The sequence below is a fragment of the Leguminivora glycinivorella genome, chromosome 27 (genome assembly GCF_023078275.1).
Source record: "Leguminivora glycinivorella isolate SPB_JAAS2020 chromosome 27, LegGlyc_1.1, whole genome shotgun sequence".
Classification (NCBI taxonomy): domain Eukaryota; kingdom Metazoa; phylum Arthropoda; class Insecta; order Lepidoptera; family Tortricidae; genus Leguminivora; species Leguminivora glycinivorella.
Window position 1 is genome coordinate 2666931 of NC_062997.1, and position 17927 is coordinate 2684857.

The 17927-nt window shown below is 42.3% G+C and overlaps 1 protein-coding gene across 1 annotated transcript in view; it reads right to left on the minus strand.

Annotated features, from left to right (window-relative positions):
• LOC125240235 (43 kDa receptor-associated protein of the synapse homolog) overlaps positions 1-17927 on the minus strand; it is a 29944-nt gene that overhangs the window by 1036 nt on the left and 10981 nt on the right. The window contains 14 exon segments of the mRNA XM_048148063.1: positions 2295-2430; positions 3897-4035; positions 4038-4086; positions 4481-4661; positions 5457-5566; positions 6888-7088; positions 8459-8642; positions 9256-9378; positions 9928-10079; positions 10792-10943; positions 12693-12719; positions 14185-14264; positions 14782-14897; positions 15442-15529. Of these exon segments, the coding sequence (XP_048004020.1) occupies positions 2295-2430; positions 3897-4035; positions 4038-4086; positions 4481-4661; positions 5457-5566; positions 6888-7088; positions 8459-8642; positions 9256-9378; positions 9928-10079; positions 10792-10943; positions 12693-12719; positions 14185-14264; positions 14782-14819 (1572 nt within the window). The 5' untranslated portion in view covers positions 14820-14897; positions 15442-15529.

Below are 17927 nucleotides of genomic sequence, written 5' to 3' on the forward strand. Positions count from 1 at the left end.
CAGTGGTGCACCGTATGCGGGGGAGCGGCAACGGGATCCTGAAGATGATAGCAGAGCGTTTCGACTCTGACATTTTGGGGCGATATATCGAATTACATGTGTACAAGCATGTGATTCGGTAAATCACTCAATTCACTTTGTAGTCATTAAAATATGTAAGTAGATTATAAGAACGTAACATAGCATGTAAGTGTACACTAACAACTATGGACTGTAATTGTCTGAAAATAAACAATTTTTAATTTTTATTTTTATTTATTTATATATATATATATTATATTATGAGCCTATGGTGTCCCACTGCTGGGCAAAGGCCTCCCCCTTCTTTCTCCATTCTTCTCGATCTTGAGCTAAAACTGGCCAGTCTGTCAAAAAGGAGTCCAAGTTATCCCGCCATCGCCGGCGAGGTCTGCCGGATCCTCTGTTCGACTCATGGGGCTCCCATTCCGTGGCTATCTTGGCCCACAAGTCATTCGGCATACGGCAGACATGTCCAGCCCAGTCCCACTTTAACTTGGCCGCTTTTCGAGCTACATCAATTATCCGAGTTTTTGAGCGCAGCGTGATGTTTCGGATTCGATCCCTTAGTTTCACACCTAATATGCTGCGCTCCATAGCTCTCATAAATTTAATACAGACAGAAATCACATGTGACAGAGTCGAGTTAGGTGCGACGACGAGCGAAGCGAGTAGGAGCGTGTTAGGTTGACCGTGAGCAAATCAGAAATTACTTACGTACCTGTAAATTGGCACAAGTTTTTCGTAGCACTTCCCCAAAACTTCTGTCTGATACAACATTTACCGACCGCCATGGTAAGACCTACTTAGGTTTTACCAAATCGATGTGGGCAAAAGCCCTAACTAAACAGCATATATATAATGATATATCATATACTTTAAAAAAAAACCGCTTTCCTTTGGGGTTCTGGTGATAAATAATTTCAAATGTTGGATTATGTTATCAATTCGTCTGTATATTTTTTAATGTTTGTTATTCGATATCTCCGTCATTTCTGAACCAATTTTGAAATTTGGATGATTCTAAATAAGTACTTACAGATGAGAATGATTATCAGAACGGAACTCTAACCAGGGGCGGCTCACTCTTCATCAGTAGTTCCACTGCACCAAATGTCACTGTTCTGGACGTAAGTGCATGCTGTTCTTATAAAAATAACAAAGTCACTATAAGTGTGCCGTTCAGATTTGAGGAGTTCCGTTCTGACCATCATCAGCAGTTCCACTGCACCAAATGTCACTGTTCTGGACGTAAGTGCATGCTGTTCTTATAAAAATACCAAAGTCACTATAATAAGTGTGCCGTTCAGATTTGAGGAGTTCCGTTCTGACCATCATCAGCAGTTCCACTGCACCAAATGTCACTGTTCTGGACGTAAGTGCATGCTGTTCTTATAAAAATACCAAAGTCACTATAAGTGTGCCGTTCAGATTTGAGGAGTTCCATTCTGACCATCATCAGGAGTTCCACTGCACCAAATGTCACTGTTCCGTACGTAAATGCATGTTGTTCCTTTAAAAACACAAAAATCACCATATGTATGCCTTTCAGATTTGAGGAGTTCCCTCGATTTCTCCAGGATCCCACCACCAGAACTGGGTGCTGAGAAAAATGGGACCAATCTGTATGCATATACATTCAGTAAAATAACAGACTGAGAACTATAAGCAATTAAATTAATTGTGTAAGATGTAATACATATGATGTGGATGTACTGTAATAAATAAACAAATAAACAAACAAACAAATAAAAAATCAAAATCGGTCCAGTAACGACGGAGATATCGAGGAACAAACATTAAAAAAAAAATACAGACTAATTGAGAACCCCTTCCCTTGAGATTTGGAAGGCGGTTAAAAACAAATATAACATGTTTAATAAAATTGCAAACGGGACTTAATCGCGTATTACTATGTTTTAAACAATAACCCTGTCTGATCCGAGACCACGTGGACAATGCCGTCCTTGAAACGTCGGAGGTTAGTGTAAACGACATAGTAAGTCCCGATTGCAAATCCATACTAATTTTATAAATGGGAAAATGTGTGTGTCCGTCTTTCAGGGCAAAACGGAGCGACGAATTGACGTGATTTTTTAAGTGGATACAGTTATGTGGATGGAAAGTGATATAGGCTGTCTCTTTCTAACGCGAGCGAAGCCGCGGGCAAAATCTAGTTTTAAATATGTGTAAAAAGCGTGAAAGTTTAAATCAGCATATCTAATAACCATTTTGAACCCCCGACGCCGACGCAAAAACGATTTTTGTAGGTGTACCTGGTCTGGCAGATCCCGGGGCGCGGGCGGCGCGGGCGGCGGCGGCACGCGCGGCGCGCGCGCCGGCGACGCGCACTCTGCGCACTCGGGCTGCGCGCCGCGGACCGAGCGCCGCGACCACGATTCCGGCATGCAACTGGAAAACACGGGTATTACTATGTCAATTTCATACAAGCAAAGACATACCTATATAACTCTGTATAGATAGACAGATAAAGTCTAAGAAAAAAACGTACCTCAATACCATACAGAAAAAGGTACGGTGGCCTAGATGGCATTACACCTTTGGGGTACGCTCAGCTAGATGGCTCTAATATTAATATTTGACATTTATCATTTATCAACACATATCAAGCTAAGAATATGGACCAAATTGTCAAACTGAGGTTCAAAAGTTTTAAGCCTGTGTCAAGAGATGGCAGTCTATGCACTGTGATTACACATTTTACTTCGACAGTAACTCTCTATGATACTCGATACTCTTTGATACAAGTAAATTTCATAAGCAAGGTAATATTGCGGTTTATCATCACGTGTTAAGTTTACCCAGAGCCTATTGAAGATTAACGAAATTGTAAAGTCTAGTTTGAGCAACAAAATATGTTAGTTTTTATAAGTGGAAACTGTTTGGATTATGTTTATATTATTTTTCGCTGTTTGTTTCCCAACAATAAATAAATAAATAAATAAATAAGTATTTTAAGCAAGAACGTCTGCAGTCAATGTAGTCAGGCCAAGATTTTAATAGTCCTGCCTATTGAAAGGTTAAAGCGTTATTTTTAACGCCCGACGCAAAAACGACGGGGTGTTATAAGTTTGACGTGTCTGTCTGTCTGTCTAGATCCTAATTTAAATGTTCTTTGGTTCTACTTACGTTCCGCTTAAAACGTTTACGGGTATGCTATAGCAGTCGTGTCCGTGAATGTGTTAAGACAGTGATGCTAGTTGCTCTGCTACACACACTTTGTGACAATTTGCAGGCGTCCATAGGTTAGTGCGTTTTCACATTCGATCCGATATCGGATATCGGAAGGATTTCAAAGGCAAAAATCAAATATGGCTGCTTAAATGTATGGGATATCGGTCCTACATCCGATATCGGATCGGATAATGTGAAAACGCACTTACGGTGATCGCTTTCCATCAGGCGGACCGTATGCTTGTATCAAAGAGGATCGAGTATTATAGAGAGTTACTGTCGAAGTAAAATGTGTAATCACAGTGCATAGACTGCCATCTCTTGACACAGGCTTGAAATTTTTGAACTTCAATTTTGACAATTTGGTCCATATTCTTAGCTTGATATGTGTTAAAATGTCAAATATTAATATTAGCGCCATGTAGCTGAGCGTACCCCAAAGGTGTAATGCCATCTAGGTCACCGTACCTTTTTCTGTATGGTAGGTACTGAGGTACGTTTTTTTCTTAGACTTTATAGACGGAGTTATATATGTCTTTGGCTTGTTTGTATGTGTATGTGTGTAACTCTTTATTGTACAAAACATAAATATGACACAGGATAGACAGTAAAGGCGAACTTATCCCTTTAAGGGATTTCTTTGCTTGTTTTCCACCGACGTAGTATAAAAAAAAATCACTTACGCTTGATGCACTATATGAGCACAAGGCAGAGACGCTAGCGGTTCAGGCTGGGTGGCTAGCGGCTCCCTGCAGCGAGCGCAGGCTGGGGCCACGAACGCGGCGGCGGCCCGCTTGAGGCGCGCGGCGGCGTTGTTGTCCCGAGCGCTGTGTAGATATCCGACAGGCGGAGGCGGACGCGGCGGACCAGCATCTGGGGAACATTACAGTACAATACAATACTATTCATTGCAGAGCTCACATAGTTTGGGCATTTTCAGAATTTGGGACACCCCAATTAGCGTAAGTTGTTCAGTTTTGTGACGACATGAAATCAATAAAAAAATATAATAAAAAAATCACGTCAATTCGCCGCTCCGTTTTGCCGTGAAAGACGGAAAAATAAAAACACACGCACTTTTTACATACATACATACAATCACGCCTGTATCCCATAAAGGGGTAGGCAGAGCACATGAAACTACTAAAGCTTCAGTGTCACTCTTGGCAAATAAGGGGTTGAAAGAAAACGAAACTGTGACATTGCAGTCATGCAGCCAGCATCTCGCACGCACTTTTTCATTTGTAATATTAAAGTATGGTTTTACCTTAGCGCCGACAGATGTCGCCACCTCCAGCAGCCTAGTGTTGAACTCAAGTGGGCGGCAGTTACAAATGCGTCCCTGTTTCCGCAAAGCTTCTAGACACCGCGCTGCACCGTCCATGGCTTCCATTTGAGCTAGACGGTCTCCTAGGGCCTGACCAGCGCCCATTGCGACTTCGTAGTGCCTAAATGTTAAAGGAATACGTTAGGAATTAGGAATAAGTTGTGTGTAAATGAGTATGCGTATCTTGTGCCGTAGCCGAATGGCATTTATGCGACTCGTAGTCTGGCTCTGTCGCGCCAATACGCAAGAGCGATAGAGATAGATATCTACGAGCGTTTCGTTTCGTGAGCGTTTGTGCCATTCGGCTACTTACCCTGTTAAGTTAAAAGCAGCTTTGGTTTGGGAATAGGGTTTCAAAAACGGTGTAACTTTATGCTTTATCTTGCATTCGAAATTGAATATAAATCCTGATAGGAACGTCTTGCAGAAAATAATGGTGGGATTGAATTGATCAGAAATGTTTAAAATCAATATGCCAATTCCAAATAAAAACGAATACTTAAGGTATTTCGAACCGGACTTATGACTCGATGTTGGCATCGGCAGTAACTTGAATATAATTTTTTTGCTAATGACGCAGGTCATATCTATCTATATAGAGGTATATATACTATTATGGACCTTACACGCTTCTACATGTTTCAGCCACGAGCTCCATATGCAAACATCAATATTTTTAAAAGCTTTTTTATTCAACTTCCCTTGTTAGTATGTTAGTTTTGGGTCAAAACGTAGACTCTAAATTTGACCCACTTCCCGATTTCCGATTGAGCTGAAATTTTGCACACATATGTAAATCACGTGACAATGTAATATTATGGTATCATGAAGCTGATCTGATGATGGAGCAGAAATGTGGTCATAGGAACTCTGTTATGAAATGTCGTATCCCATTAAAACTTATTACTGCGTTTACCTCAAAGCCTTCCCAATATCGCACTTCCGTCTGTAGACATCCCCGGCTATACGGGCTGCCCGCGCGTAGCAACCCTGGTCTCCAGCGACTGCTGCCAGCCTTAAAGACTCCTGCGGATAATTATTCGATGAATACAGTGTAATAAGAAAATACGCACACTGCCAAGGAGCTCGGAAATATAGCGGCCGGCAAGGAATTCCACCTCCGCGGCTATATTTCCGAGCTCATATAACCTGGCGACCTTCTAATCAAGGGTGAACAGGCATCTTCTGGGCGAGCTCACTCCATCTTAGGTTCTCCTAACGGCTCATAGACTGGCCAAGGTCACAAGCCCTCGCATATCTTGTCTGTCTTGACTACTTTGTCTACAACTCACGTTACAATAATATGTGTGTCTCGCTCTCCTCTCGCCCTCAAAGCGGCTGCCATTTGTAACAAAGATCCTATGACACCTCACGTTAAGGTCAGCCCGCCTTACTTACCCTTTCGGTTTAACTTCTACCTTAATTACTAACTTCAGTTGCGTTGATTACGATAGTACTATGACTCCTGTGGAGGTCAGCCTTCCCTATCGTCTTGATATTTTTGACTACATTGTCTACGATTAACTCACGTTACAATAATCATGTGCGTCTGCCAGTTCTCCTCTTGCCCTCAAAGCAGCTGCCATCTGCAGTAACACCATCCTATGATGTCTGTAGTGTTAAGGTCAGCGGCTCCTAGACTAGCCAAGAGACAAGCCCTCGCATATCTTCTCTGTCTTGACTACTTTGTCTACAACTCACGTTACAATAATCATGTGCGTCTCCCAGCTCTCCTCTTGCCCTCAAAGCATCAGCTGCTATTTGCAATAACGCCGTTCTATGATGTCTAGTGTTTAGGTCGGCGGCGCGCGGCCCGCGGCCCAGGTGCCGTAGCCGAATGGCATTTCTGCGGCGCGAAATGAAAACGAAACGCCGCGAAAGGTAGTCTGGCTCTGTCGCGCCAATAAGCACTAGCGATAGAGATAGATATCTACGAGTCCGTGGTGACGAATACCTGCCCGGGTTAAGAATTTCACCACCCCCTTTCTTCCCGTGGGTGTCGTAGAAGGCGACTGTGGGAAATGGGTTAAATTGTATCGTAGGCGAGAGGCTGGCAACCTGTCACTGCAATGTCACAGTTTCGTTTTCTGTCAACCCCTAATTTGCCAAGAGTGGCACTGAAATTTGAGTAGTTTCATGTGCTCTGCCTATGTATCTATCTATGCTGTATGTATCTACGAGTGTTTCGTTTCGTGAGCGTTTGTGCCATTCGGCTAAAAAAAAAAAGTACCCTGGTCGTAAGCTCGAGCAGCACAAGCTAGCACGCTCGGCGTCACTGAGTGTGTTAAGGTCAACTCCCCCCTTTCTCAGCTGTCTCTTATGACTTTTGTGTACTTATATCACTCACGTTACAATAATCGTGTGCGTCTCCCAGCTCCCCTCTTGCCCTCAAAGCAGCTGCCATCTGCAGTAGCGCCATTCTATGATGTCTGGTGTTTAGGTCTGCGGCGCGCGGCCCCCGGCCCAGGTCGCAAGCTCGGGCAGCGCAAGCTACAGCTCGCTCGGCATCGCGGAGACGACGCCAGAGCTCGGACAGACCGACGTAGACCTGGAACAGAGGACTAGTCAAGAGTGGCAAGTGAGGTCATGTGAGTAGTATGTAAGTAACTCGCCGGGTAGGTAAAAGTACTAGACCTGTTTGAACAATGATCTTGGTCCTTATCCAGAGTTTATACGTTGATCTACCAACCCTACCATTGATCATGAGATCCATGAGCAGCAAGTATGAACTTATTGATAAAAATGAAGTGTAGTGTTGCTTTACACAATAAAAGTAGGAATCAAATGAAATAGAGTATTTACTGTGATATTAATAGAATTTCTGTTGCGCAAGAGTAGTCAATAATATTATTACTGGTTAAACTGAGGTAAATTGATGGCGCGTTGATAAATTTAGACTTATTTTATGAAATCACTCGAGCAATTTAATTGGCCATGGTAATTAGCCCACATTATATTACAAATGCAAACAATATTTATCTTTAACAAATTCTTACGCCATTACATTTTAATGTCAAATAATTTTATTTTCCCCTCACTAGCTCCGAAACACGTGTTTTGTCCTTTAATACCAGCGGGTAAAAACGCATTTTATCCACTAGTGGGTAAAGTGATTTGACCTTGAATAAAGTCAAATTAACTGCTTTAAAATTGATAAAAGTAGGTGAAACTAGTAATAAAGATGATTTACCACCTGTGGAACTACTGGAAGCAGTGATAAACGCATTTTTTGCGTTGTAGTTTCCTCGCTATAGTGAGGGGAAAAGTTTTGTGTTACACTCGGGTGCAAATGTATTTTACTTCTCGTGTGTTAAAAAACTCGCAAGTTCAGGATTCTATTCTCGAACCACTCGCTTCACTCGTGGTTCAACTATAGAATCCTTTCACTTGCTCGTTTTTCAATTCCACACTCGGCGTTAAAATACAACTTTGCCCCCTTGTATAACAAATAACTATTCTTTTTTACTTTGACGTCTCTCACGTCTCTGACAGTCGCCATTTGAAAAGAATGAAATGAACGAATGATTTTGGGAAAGTAGTCGCCAAACGGTAACAATGTGTGCACGCGTAGTGCACACTTTCTGTCACTTCTGTGACCATTTGTGCCTGTTACCAATCGTCCCCATTTGGGTCGCCGCGACTAAACGTCGACCGTACTGCGACTAAGCATTGAGACCCGAAGACCTGTGTGTACACAAAATAGGAGGATTTGCGTAGGAACGGCGACCGATTATGGTTATATGGGCTGGTCCCGTAGCCGAATGGCATTCCTGCGACGCCAAACGCCACTGTAATCTCTCGGCGTTTGTCATCGCAGAAAATGGCGGCTATCCTGTGACAATGAGCAAAATGGCCAGACACACGCCCGTATTGACCTTATTTTACAGTACACCTACCCATGGGTGGTCTGTGCCTTACCTGTAAGAGTAGCGTATTGTCGCCTTGCGCCTGCGCAACGCTCAGCGCCTTCTGGAAGCCGTCCATGGCCTTGGAGAAGGCGCCGAGCTCCAAGCTAACGGCCGCCACGGTCAGGTGCACGCAGCCGGCGGTCGAACCCCCACCACAGTCGTTGTAGAGTGCGTGGCGCGCGTAGGAGAGAGCTCTGAAAGTTGGACATATTAAAATTATTCTAAACCACGACCCAGGTATCCCGCCGGGAGGACCGTGATGCGACGGATCTGCATCAGCTTCAAGTCAGAAACTGGCAGGAGGCCGCGCAGGATCGGGACAGGTGGCGATCTCATTTTGAACGCCGATTGTCACTTTGGATCACTGAGCCAATATAGTAAGTCATACGCCAAAATTGCCGTTGGATAAAAAAATAATTCACGAAGGTTTTGCCGCATCGCGACATTCGCGACATCCGATGGTATGTGACCGGAAGTTTTCTCATGTTTACACTTGCTAATACCGCGGACTTGTGGACGTAATGTCATGTCCGAAACATCGGGTTAAATATAAACGTAAGTTTTACGGGATTAAGTCCCGTTTTAATTTAATACTATGGACCATTGTAGCTGGGTGAGACGAACTTTGGAGTGGAAGCTCGCTAACACCCACGCGGTCGTGGCAAGCCGCCCTGATGGAGAGATGACAAGCTGGCGGGAACTGGATGCAGATAGCAATGGACCAGCGTGGAGGAATGAAGAAGAGGCCTATGTCCAAAGACAGGCGCTTTAAAGGCTGCTATAGATAGATAGATAGATGGTATGTACCTGTCCAGTCCACCCAAGGTCTGATGAGCCCTGGCCAGGTTGAGGTAGGCTTCGGCTCGCATCGGGGCGGAGTCCAGCTCCTCTGATATCCCGAGCTGGCGGTTGGCGAATTCCAGGGATTCCCTGTAAAAACATATCTCAGTGTAGGTATCATCCCTATATGTACACATACATACATAGATACATACATATAATCACGCCTGTATCCCATAATGGAGTAGGCAGAGCACATGAACTACTAAGTTTCAGTCCCACTCTTGGCAAAAAGGGGTTGAAAGAAATCAAAATTATGACATTGCAGTGACAGGTTGCCAGCCTCTCGCCTATGCAAATTTCAGACAAATTTGAAATTGATACCCTAGAATAGACATTTAAATGATGATGATTTCAATCATCAATGTTGAACAATTTAATTTGATGGTCTACAGTTTAATATTGACCTCGGAGCCGTTATGTACGAAATATCATTTGATATTAGTCACTTTTCGTGGATGGAAAACATTGTGAGGTAACCATACTTTTCCCGATAAGACCTAGATACCCCTTGAATCAGAATGGCACATGGCACTTTCGTAAAACTAGTGCCTACTCCAAATCCTGCCAAAAATCAGTCATGAGCCATGGCAAAATGCCAAAATAACGCATAAGAAATACAGCAAACACTTTTTTTACCTGTACTTCCCAAAGTCCATGTAAGCCTGGTACAAATGGCCGAGTAGAGCGAAACGGTCGCTCCTGTGCCGGACTCCTCTTAGCGCCGACAGCCATATTTTCACTGCTAGTTGCTGCTCGTTTTGCCCGTAGAGACGCACGCCGCGCTCGATCTAAACGAAATATTTCAATAAAGACTAGTGCGTGGAACTGTCTACTTCTTGTTACAAGCTCATTCATTGTTGCCGTTAGAAAAGGGGCGGCTTAATTCGCGATTATTTCGCTGAGCTACAAGTACATGCCGGCGGTCGCACTCACGGTACTAATACCTAGATGCGCAAACGGCAGCCGACAAGAGCCACGCAGTGGTAAGGGGACGATGCGTGAGGCCGAATCTGCTAAATGCTATTTATTGTAATTATTACTTCTTTGTCACCTAGGTCAGATCAACCTGATTCAATGGCCTCCTCCTAGCGAATTGTTGATCTCAAACGGCACCTTCAGAAGCAGTCGAGTCGAGTAGCCCCATGCAGAAGGGCGGTGTGTGGTACCAAAACAGGAACACCAGGGCCCCGTTTCTCGAAAGGTACAAGCCTTGTATTACAAGTGCGCGAACTATCTAATAGTATGGGTTGTCATGGAAGCATGGGTTGCCCCTGTGGCCCGTTTCTCGAAGCTACAAGTTACAATTTACAAGTGGTAGTCAATGTCTAATATAAAAGATGGAAAAAGACTTCCGCTTGTATTACAAGCGTTGTAACTTGTAACTTTCAGTTTAGAAAAATGGGCCCCAGTCCGTTCAATTGTAATGATCAATGTCTTAGGCCAGTTACACCTTTCTCACCATTGGGGAAGTTACAAGTCTACAACTAAGAGTTCACTCACTTTTCTCCTAGCGAGGTACTGGCGGACGCGCACGCGACAGCCTCGGAAGCAGTCGAGCAGCTGCGCGCCGGGCGGCGGCCGGTGCGCCGGCCCGAACCGGGAGCCCCAGCGCGGCGCCCGCTCGTCGCACTCCGCGGCGAACGAGTGCAGCTCTGTGAGGTAGGAGTTCGGACGTGATTCTATAGATGGCGTTACACGTTTGATAAAGTGTCATTTATTAAATGGAAAAGCTCTTAGGGATTAGGGAGAGGAATGACAACCAAATCAGGGGTGTGTGAGAATATAAGAAAATTATTTACACGAGAATCCTTTAAGAATTGCGACCGGATATACAAAAGCAAAATAGCTTTAGCTAAAACGTAGCCCTTGCTTCGCTGCGGTCAATTATTTACAAATTACGTGCATGTCAAACATTGGAAGCTCATGCAAATGTCCTGAGTCGAGACGCTGCATAGATAGTATGCACGCTCGCCCGCCCCGCTGAACGGCCCAGCCACGACATTGGTCTAAGCGCGAGAGCGGTGAGCAGCCATACGTGCGAATGAAAAGTCCCATCGCTGTCTCGCTCCAATGTATGGCCGCCGCTCACCGCTGTCGCGCTTAGACCAATGTCGTGGCTGAGCCGGAACGCTCCGCAGCAAGCGTCCACTTAGTTAGGACGTGATTTGATAGATGGCGTTGCACGTTTGATAAACTGATATATTTAACCCCCGACGCAAAAACGACGGGGTGTTATAAGTTTGACGTGTCTGTCTGTCTGTCTGTCTGTCTGTCTGTTTGTCTGTTTGTCTGTCTGTCTGTGTCTGTCTGTGTGTGTGTCTGTCTGTGGCATCGTAGCTCCCGAACGGATGAACCGATTTCGATTTAGTTTTTTTATTTGAAAGCTGTGTTAGTCGGGAGTGTTCTTAGCTATGTTTCATGAAAATCGGTCCACTAGGTCGCGGTCGGGGGTTTTTCAAAATTTTAATTTTGTGGTTATATTATTTTAAACTGTGTAGGTATGATAGCTTTTTGGAAGTGATGGAAAAATTATAGGTTTGTGAGAATACAGGAATATTTATATTATTTGCAAATTACTGTAACATATGGCACTAGGGTTGAAATCACTTTAAAAAAATACTTATGGTTATCGCGTATAATGAATTTACAATTCATCCCGACGTTTGGTTATTTTGTAAGACCTTATGGTTATTTTGTAAGTTGTTACTTAGTGCAAAGCTCATTAGTATTAATATATAAATAATTTATTATAATTCAGGCAAAATGACAATAAGTGCACGAAATAGATACATATATGGGGCATACATATAAGTAAACAAATGGCGCTTTACACATTAAGTTGCTATTATTTTATTAAATAATTTGATTAGGTGTTGTTAAAATAAGAAAAATAACACACACGAATTAAAAACATTCAACAAATCATGATCACTAAAATAATATGTAAGAAGAAATTCAGCTATAATAGAAAGAAATTATAATAAAATGAAATAAATATTGTCCCATCCAGAAAAATGTTTGTATGTCACGTCTCATATAAATTATGAAAATAATGTGATTTTACATACTTTTCTCCCTAATAATGGGAAGACAAAAATTCGAATCAGTTATTTAAAAAAATCCAATAAGATCCTACCGACTGCGCCATTTAAAATATTTTTTTTTTTTTTAGTTCAAAAAGTTAAATTATGCGCACAGTTTCGAGAAGTATTGAGACAGAAGAGTAAATAACACACATAAGCTGACCCTAAGACTGAATTTTAATTCATATCAAAGTATTTATTATATGACAAAGTATGAAATTAATTACATAATTATCATACCAGATGGGACCATATTTTTGTAATTAGTTAAAGTTGGAAGTTATAAAGGAGAAGTATAGTACTGTAACAGTTGCTTACCTGTTTGGTCGGGCAAATCTGGCAAGCCTTGAAGATAACAGACATATCAGACATGCAGACAGACAAGCGACGATGATTGAAATGATAGTTAAGTCACACTTAGCAAAAAAATGTTACTCTTGGCATTTGTATTACGTCTTTTTACAAGCTTTTATTCAACTTGCCTTGTTAGTATGTTAGTGTGTATGTACTCGTAAATCACGTGGCAATACAATATTATGGTATCATGGAGCTGATCTGATTATGGAGCAGAAAGGTGGTCATAGGAACTCTGTTATGAAACGTCGTATCGAGTAAGGGGGTTTTAGAAACGTCTCGGAGAGTAGTAGATGACTGTTGAAGGAAAGGTACAGTTGACGATAAAAGCTTGTGCCAAAAATTTATTTTTTGCAAAAAAACTTATGTAGATTTTGCTAAGTATGCTATTCCAGCCATATTTTGTTGTTTGTTTGTAACTAAATAGTGATGATGTCTGAAGAAAACTAATGATGAAACACCAAGATAACGATTCTATAGTTTAAAGATAATTTTATAACTGAGGTTCTGTACTTAACCATAGATTAAATATAATAAGATCATACTATCCCATACATTAAAATGAGACTGCCTACGAACGCGCTTACACTACACCACACATAGATGGCGCCACAAAAAAAGCCTTGTTGTCAAAAAGGCGGTCGCATTTTAATGTATGGGATGGTATGATCTTGTTATATTTAATCTATGACTTAACATTAGTTTAACGAGCGCTGTAAGAAGAAATTTGCAGCCAATAAATAGCTAATAACAGTAATAACAGATATTTTTTTGAAACCACAATGCAACAGTATTAAAGTACAAGTTCTACATTTTTTTCTTTGATTTTACTAGCATAGATTGTACTAGAGAAGAAATGTTGATATTTTTTTGCTGAGTCAGCATAGTTAATCATTAATAATATTAATTATACTGTAACAACATTTAGGCAATCCTACTATCTTCTGATCTTTCTAATTAGGAGACACACAGAGGCGCCACCTTAAGACGACTTTGCACAGATAGAAGAATAAACTACTTTCTACTTTATCTGTAGGTTTTTGTTTAATAGCCATAACACATTACCGGACCATGCCAGTGTCATTTCATACATAAGAGCGAGAAGATATTTTCTCTCTCTCAGATATGAAATAACGTTTGCCGGTAATGTGTGGAGCTATTGCAGCTACACTGAGACTTTAGCGCGTGCCGTGGAGACGGGAGCTAGCCGCCGTGAATAATAGAAACAAAGGCTTTTGTTTAACAGATTACGGCAAAAACCAAAAAGCTTCTCAGAAAATTCATACTACAACAGGTTGTGAATGACAGTCACTGTACCTACACATCCTACGCACTTGCACAGGCGCCGCCTGGCGAGATAAAATGTCAGTGTGCAACCTATCTAGGTTCACTCCATATGATAAACACTACCTGCTATCGCAGGAGTATGGTAGGGTATGTTAGGGTAAGATGTTACCTGGCGGTTCATCGAGATGATGTGAGGGGTCCGGGGAGCTCAGCAGCCGCGTTGCCGAGAGCTGGTGGGCCGGTACCCCGCTGGAACGATATTATAGTCAAAATTATGTTCTTTTTCTTTAGGAAATACTCAATTACAAACAAGATCAGATAATTACTTTATATTTTATAAAAACCTGCTTCCAGTTTTTAACCCCCGACGCAAAAACGACGGGGTGTTATAATTTTGACGTGTCTGTCTGTCTGTTTGTCTGTCTGCATCGTAGCTCCCAAACGGATGAACCGATTTAGATTTTGTTTTTTGTCTGAAAGCTGAGTTAGTCGGGAGTGTTCTTAGCCATGTTTCATGAAAATCGGTCCACTATGTCGCGGTCGGGGGTTTTAAAAAAAAATAATTTTGTGGTTAGGTTATGTTTACACGGGAGCGAGTATCTTTTGTTCGTTTCTATTGCCGATAGCTCATCGGCCATACATTGGAGCGAGACACGGCGATGGGACTTTTCATTCGCACGTATGGCTGCCGCTCACTGCTGTCGCGCTTAGACCAATGTCGTGGCTGGGCCGTTAGAACTTACTCTGACATAAAGTTTTAGCTTACCCGAGGAAGTCTCGCGACTCTATAGAATCCCATGACATGTTCCTCGGGTGGAGCCGACAGCGTCACCTGGACGACGGGTGCATCCTGCCCTCTCGCTCGCACACCGCGCACGAACACTGGGGAGAAAGAGATGGCTATATTTGTTACATATACAGAGTGTTACAAAAAGGTACAGCAGGAACCCTTACGGCTGAGCCACGATATTGGTCTAAGCGCGACAGCGGTGAGCGGCGGCCATACATTGGAGCGAGACACAGCGATGGGACTTTTCATTCGCACGTATGGCTGCCACTCACCGCTGCCGCGCTTAGACCAATGTCGTGGCTGGGCCGTTATGGTGCGACTCTGTTCGTCTGTCACATTACTAAATATCTCGAGAACTACTAATGCTATCAACTTGAAATTTGAAATAGTAGTGAAAATTGTAAACCTCTACAAGTAAAATGTATTTATATATTTTTTTCAATTTATATATTTTAATTGTAGAAAATGGCCAAAATGAAAGGGGGGCAAACTGTAAATTTCAAGTAACTATACGGAGTTTCTTAGAGAAATTATGTAATTGTATTTGATGTAATGAATCTTCTCTTAAAGTTAACGGAATTCAATAAAAGCAGGATGTATATTATATTATTTATCAATGGTAAAGCAAATAATAACCTGATTCAGACACCCCCGGCCCGCTTCAGCAGCCAAACCATGTTGTATCCAAAACGGCAGCCATTACACCTCGCCTTCACGACATCATCTGAAAAGATAACTTCATTTAGGATTCCTTATTGTAAGTCCTAAGAGAGCGTTCTAGGGTCGACCGGCTGGTTGCCGTCCGGCGGGTCGACCCAGGTATCACCCTGTAGTATTGACGCGTAGTTTTACCAGTTGAACCATTGAGAATTTTCTTCCCAATAGACTTACTGATTATAAGACTTTGCTTTTTTGTACGAAACTAGATGCGACAACTGTTTCGACGGAGACCCGCTGCGCGGGGCTCCTATTTCTAGATTGTTTGCCCTTCGGGCATCTATAGGTACCTAACAAACCTAACATACCTATTGCCTAGCCCTTATAGATCAAGAGCCCAGGCCCGCCAGACCTTCCTCAAATTCTCAAGGATGAAACTTTGGGACAATGTAGAGTTCACATCGGCGTTTAATGTGTGCATATTTTCTAGTTCGGCCCATCGGCCAATTTTTTGCTATCAAGTGCTGAAGGTGAAAAAAAAGTGCTAACTTTCCTTAAATTCTCAAGGCTGATTTTTATATATGTGTTAGAGCACGTTGTTAGAAATTGGTTATCATCAATGCCAGACCGTTTCCGCCGGCCATAACTTTTACCAGACGCCACAAAGTTGGCAAAAAACGACTCTAACTTACCTCATTTTCTCAAGCCTGATTTTGATATATGATACGCAGGGACCTATAACTAGACCGTTTGTAAGCAGCCAGACCAATCGGATGGACCCAACCATCCGCCAGACCGACTTAAAATTTCGATATGAGCATTAGTAGAATTGAAATATTCCGGGTCTATAAAAGCTAAAAACTTGAATTTTCTACATTAAGCTACGTGTATATTGTATACTTGACGTAATAAGCGACTTTCAAAAATTTTACTTCTAAGCAAATAAAAAATGAAAGTTTATAATTATGTGGTGCAAGATTAATTTTAAGCTATGAATTTTATTTACGCTGTGTAAGTACATGTGTATTTTATTATAAATATAACTTTTACCAGACGCGACAAGGTTGGCAAAAAACGACTCTAACTTACCTCATTTTCTCAAGCCTGATTTTGGTATATGATACGCAGGGACCTGTAACCAGACCGTTTGTAAGCAGCCAGACCAATCGGATGGACCCAACCATCCGCCAGACCGACTTAAAGTTTCGATATGAGCAAATTAATCTTGCACCACATATAAACTTTCATTTTTTTATTTCCTTAGAAGTAAAATTTTTGAAAGTCGCTTATTACGTCAAGTATACAATATACACGTAGCTTAATGTAGAAAATTCAAGTTTTTAGCTTTTATAGACCCGGAATATTTCAATTCTACTAATGCTCATATCGAAACTTTAAGTCGGTCTGGCGGATAGTTGGGTCCATCCGATTGGTCTGGCTGCTTACAAACGGTCTAGTTACAGGTCCCTGCGTATCATATATCAAAATCAGGCTTGAGAAAATGAGGTAAGTTAGAGTCGTTTTTTGCCAACTTTGTCGCGTCTGGTAAAAGTTATGGCCGGCGGAAACGGTCTGGCATTGATGATAACCAATTTCTAACAACGTGCTCTAACACATATATAAAAATCAGCCTTGAGAATTTAAGGAAAGTAAGCACTTTTTTTTTTCACCTTCATCACTTGATAGCAAAAAATTGGCCGATGGGCCGAACTAGAAAATATGCACACATTAACCGCCGATATGAACTCTACATTGTCCCAAAGTTTCATCCTTGAGAATTTGAGGAAGGTCTGGCGGGCCTGGGCTCTGGGTCTATTACGGCTCAGCCACGACATTGGTCTAAGCGCAACAGCGGTGAGCGGCGGCCATACACTGGAGCGAGACACAGCGATGGGACTTTTCATTCGCACGTATGGCTGCCGCTCACCGCTGTCGCGCTTAGACCAATGTCGTGGCTGGGCCATAATCGAGGAATAAATAAAGTCAGAGTTAGAACTGGCCCCGTTACCCAAGTTACAAACGTCTACACTCTGTAGACGCAACTCTCGCACTAATCCATACTATCCATACTTAATATTATAAATGGGAAAGTTTGTGTGTCTGTTTGTTTGTCCGTCTTTCACGGCAAAACGGAGTGACGAATTGACGTGATTTTTTAAGTGGAGATGGTTGAAGGGATGGAGAGTTCCATAGGCTACTTTTTCTAACCCCCCCCCCACTTCCCTAAAATGGAATGGGGGGGGGGGGGTGGAATTTTGTATGGAGCATTCAGCAGTTTTCGAATTTAACGCGGGCGGAGCCGCGGGCAAATAAAAGTGCGTGTTTACTTGCAATCGTCATCTTAGGTAAGCCGGTATAGTTGCCGGTCTAGCCAAAACGACAGTCTTTGACGCTAGACGCCAATCTTAACGCAGTCTGGCTCTGTCGCGCCAATACGGAAGTGCGATAGAGCTATATAAATTTAC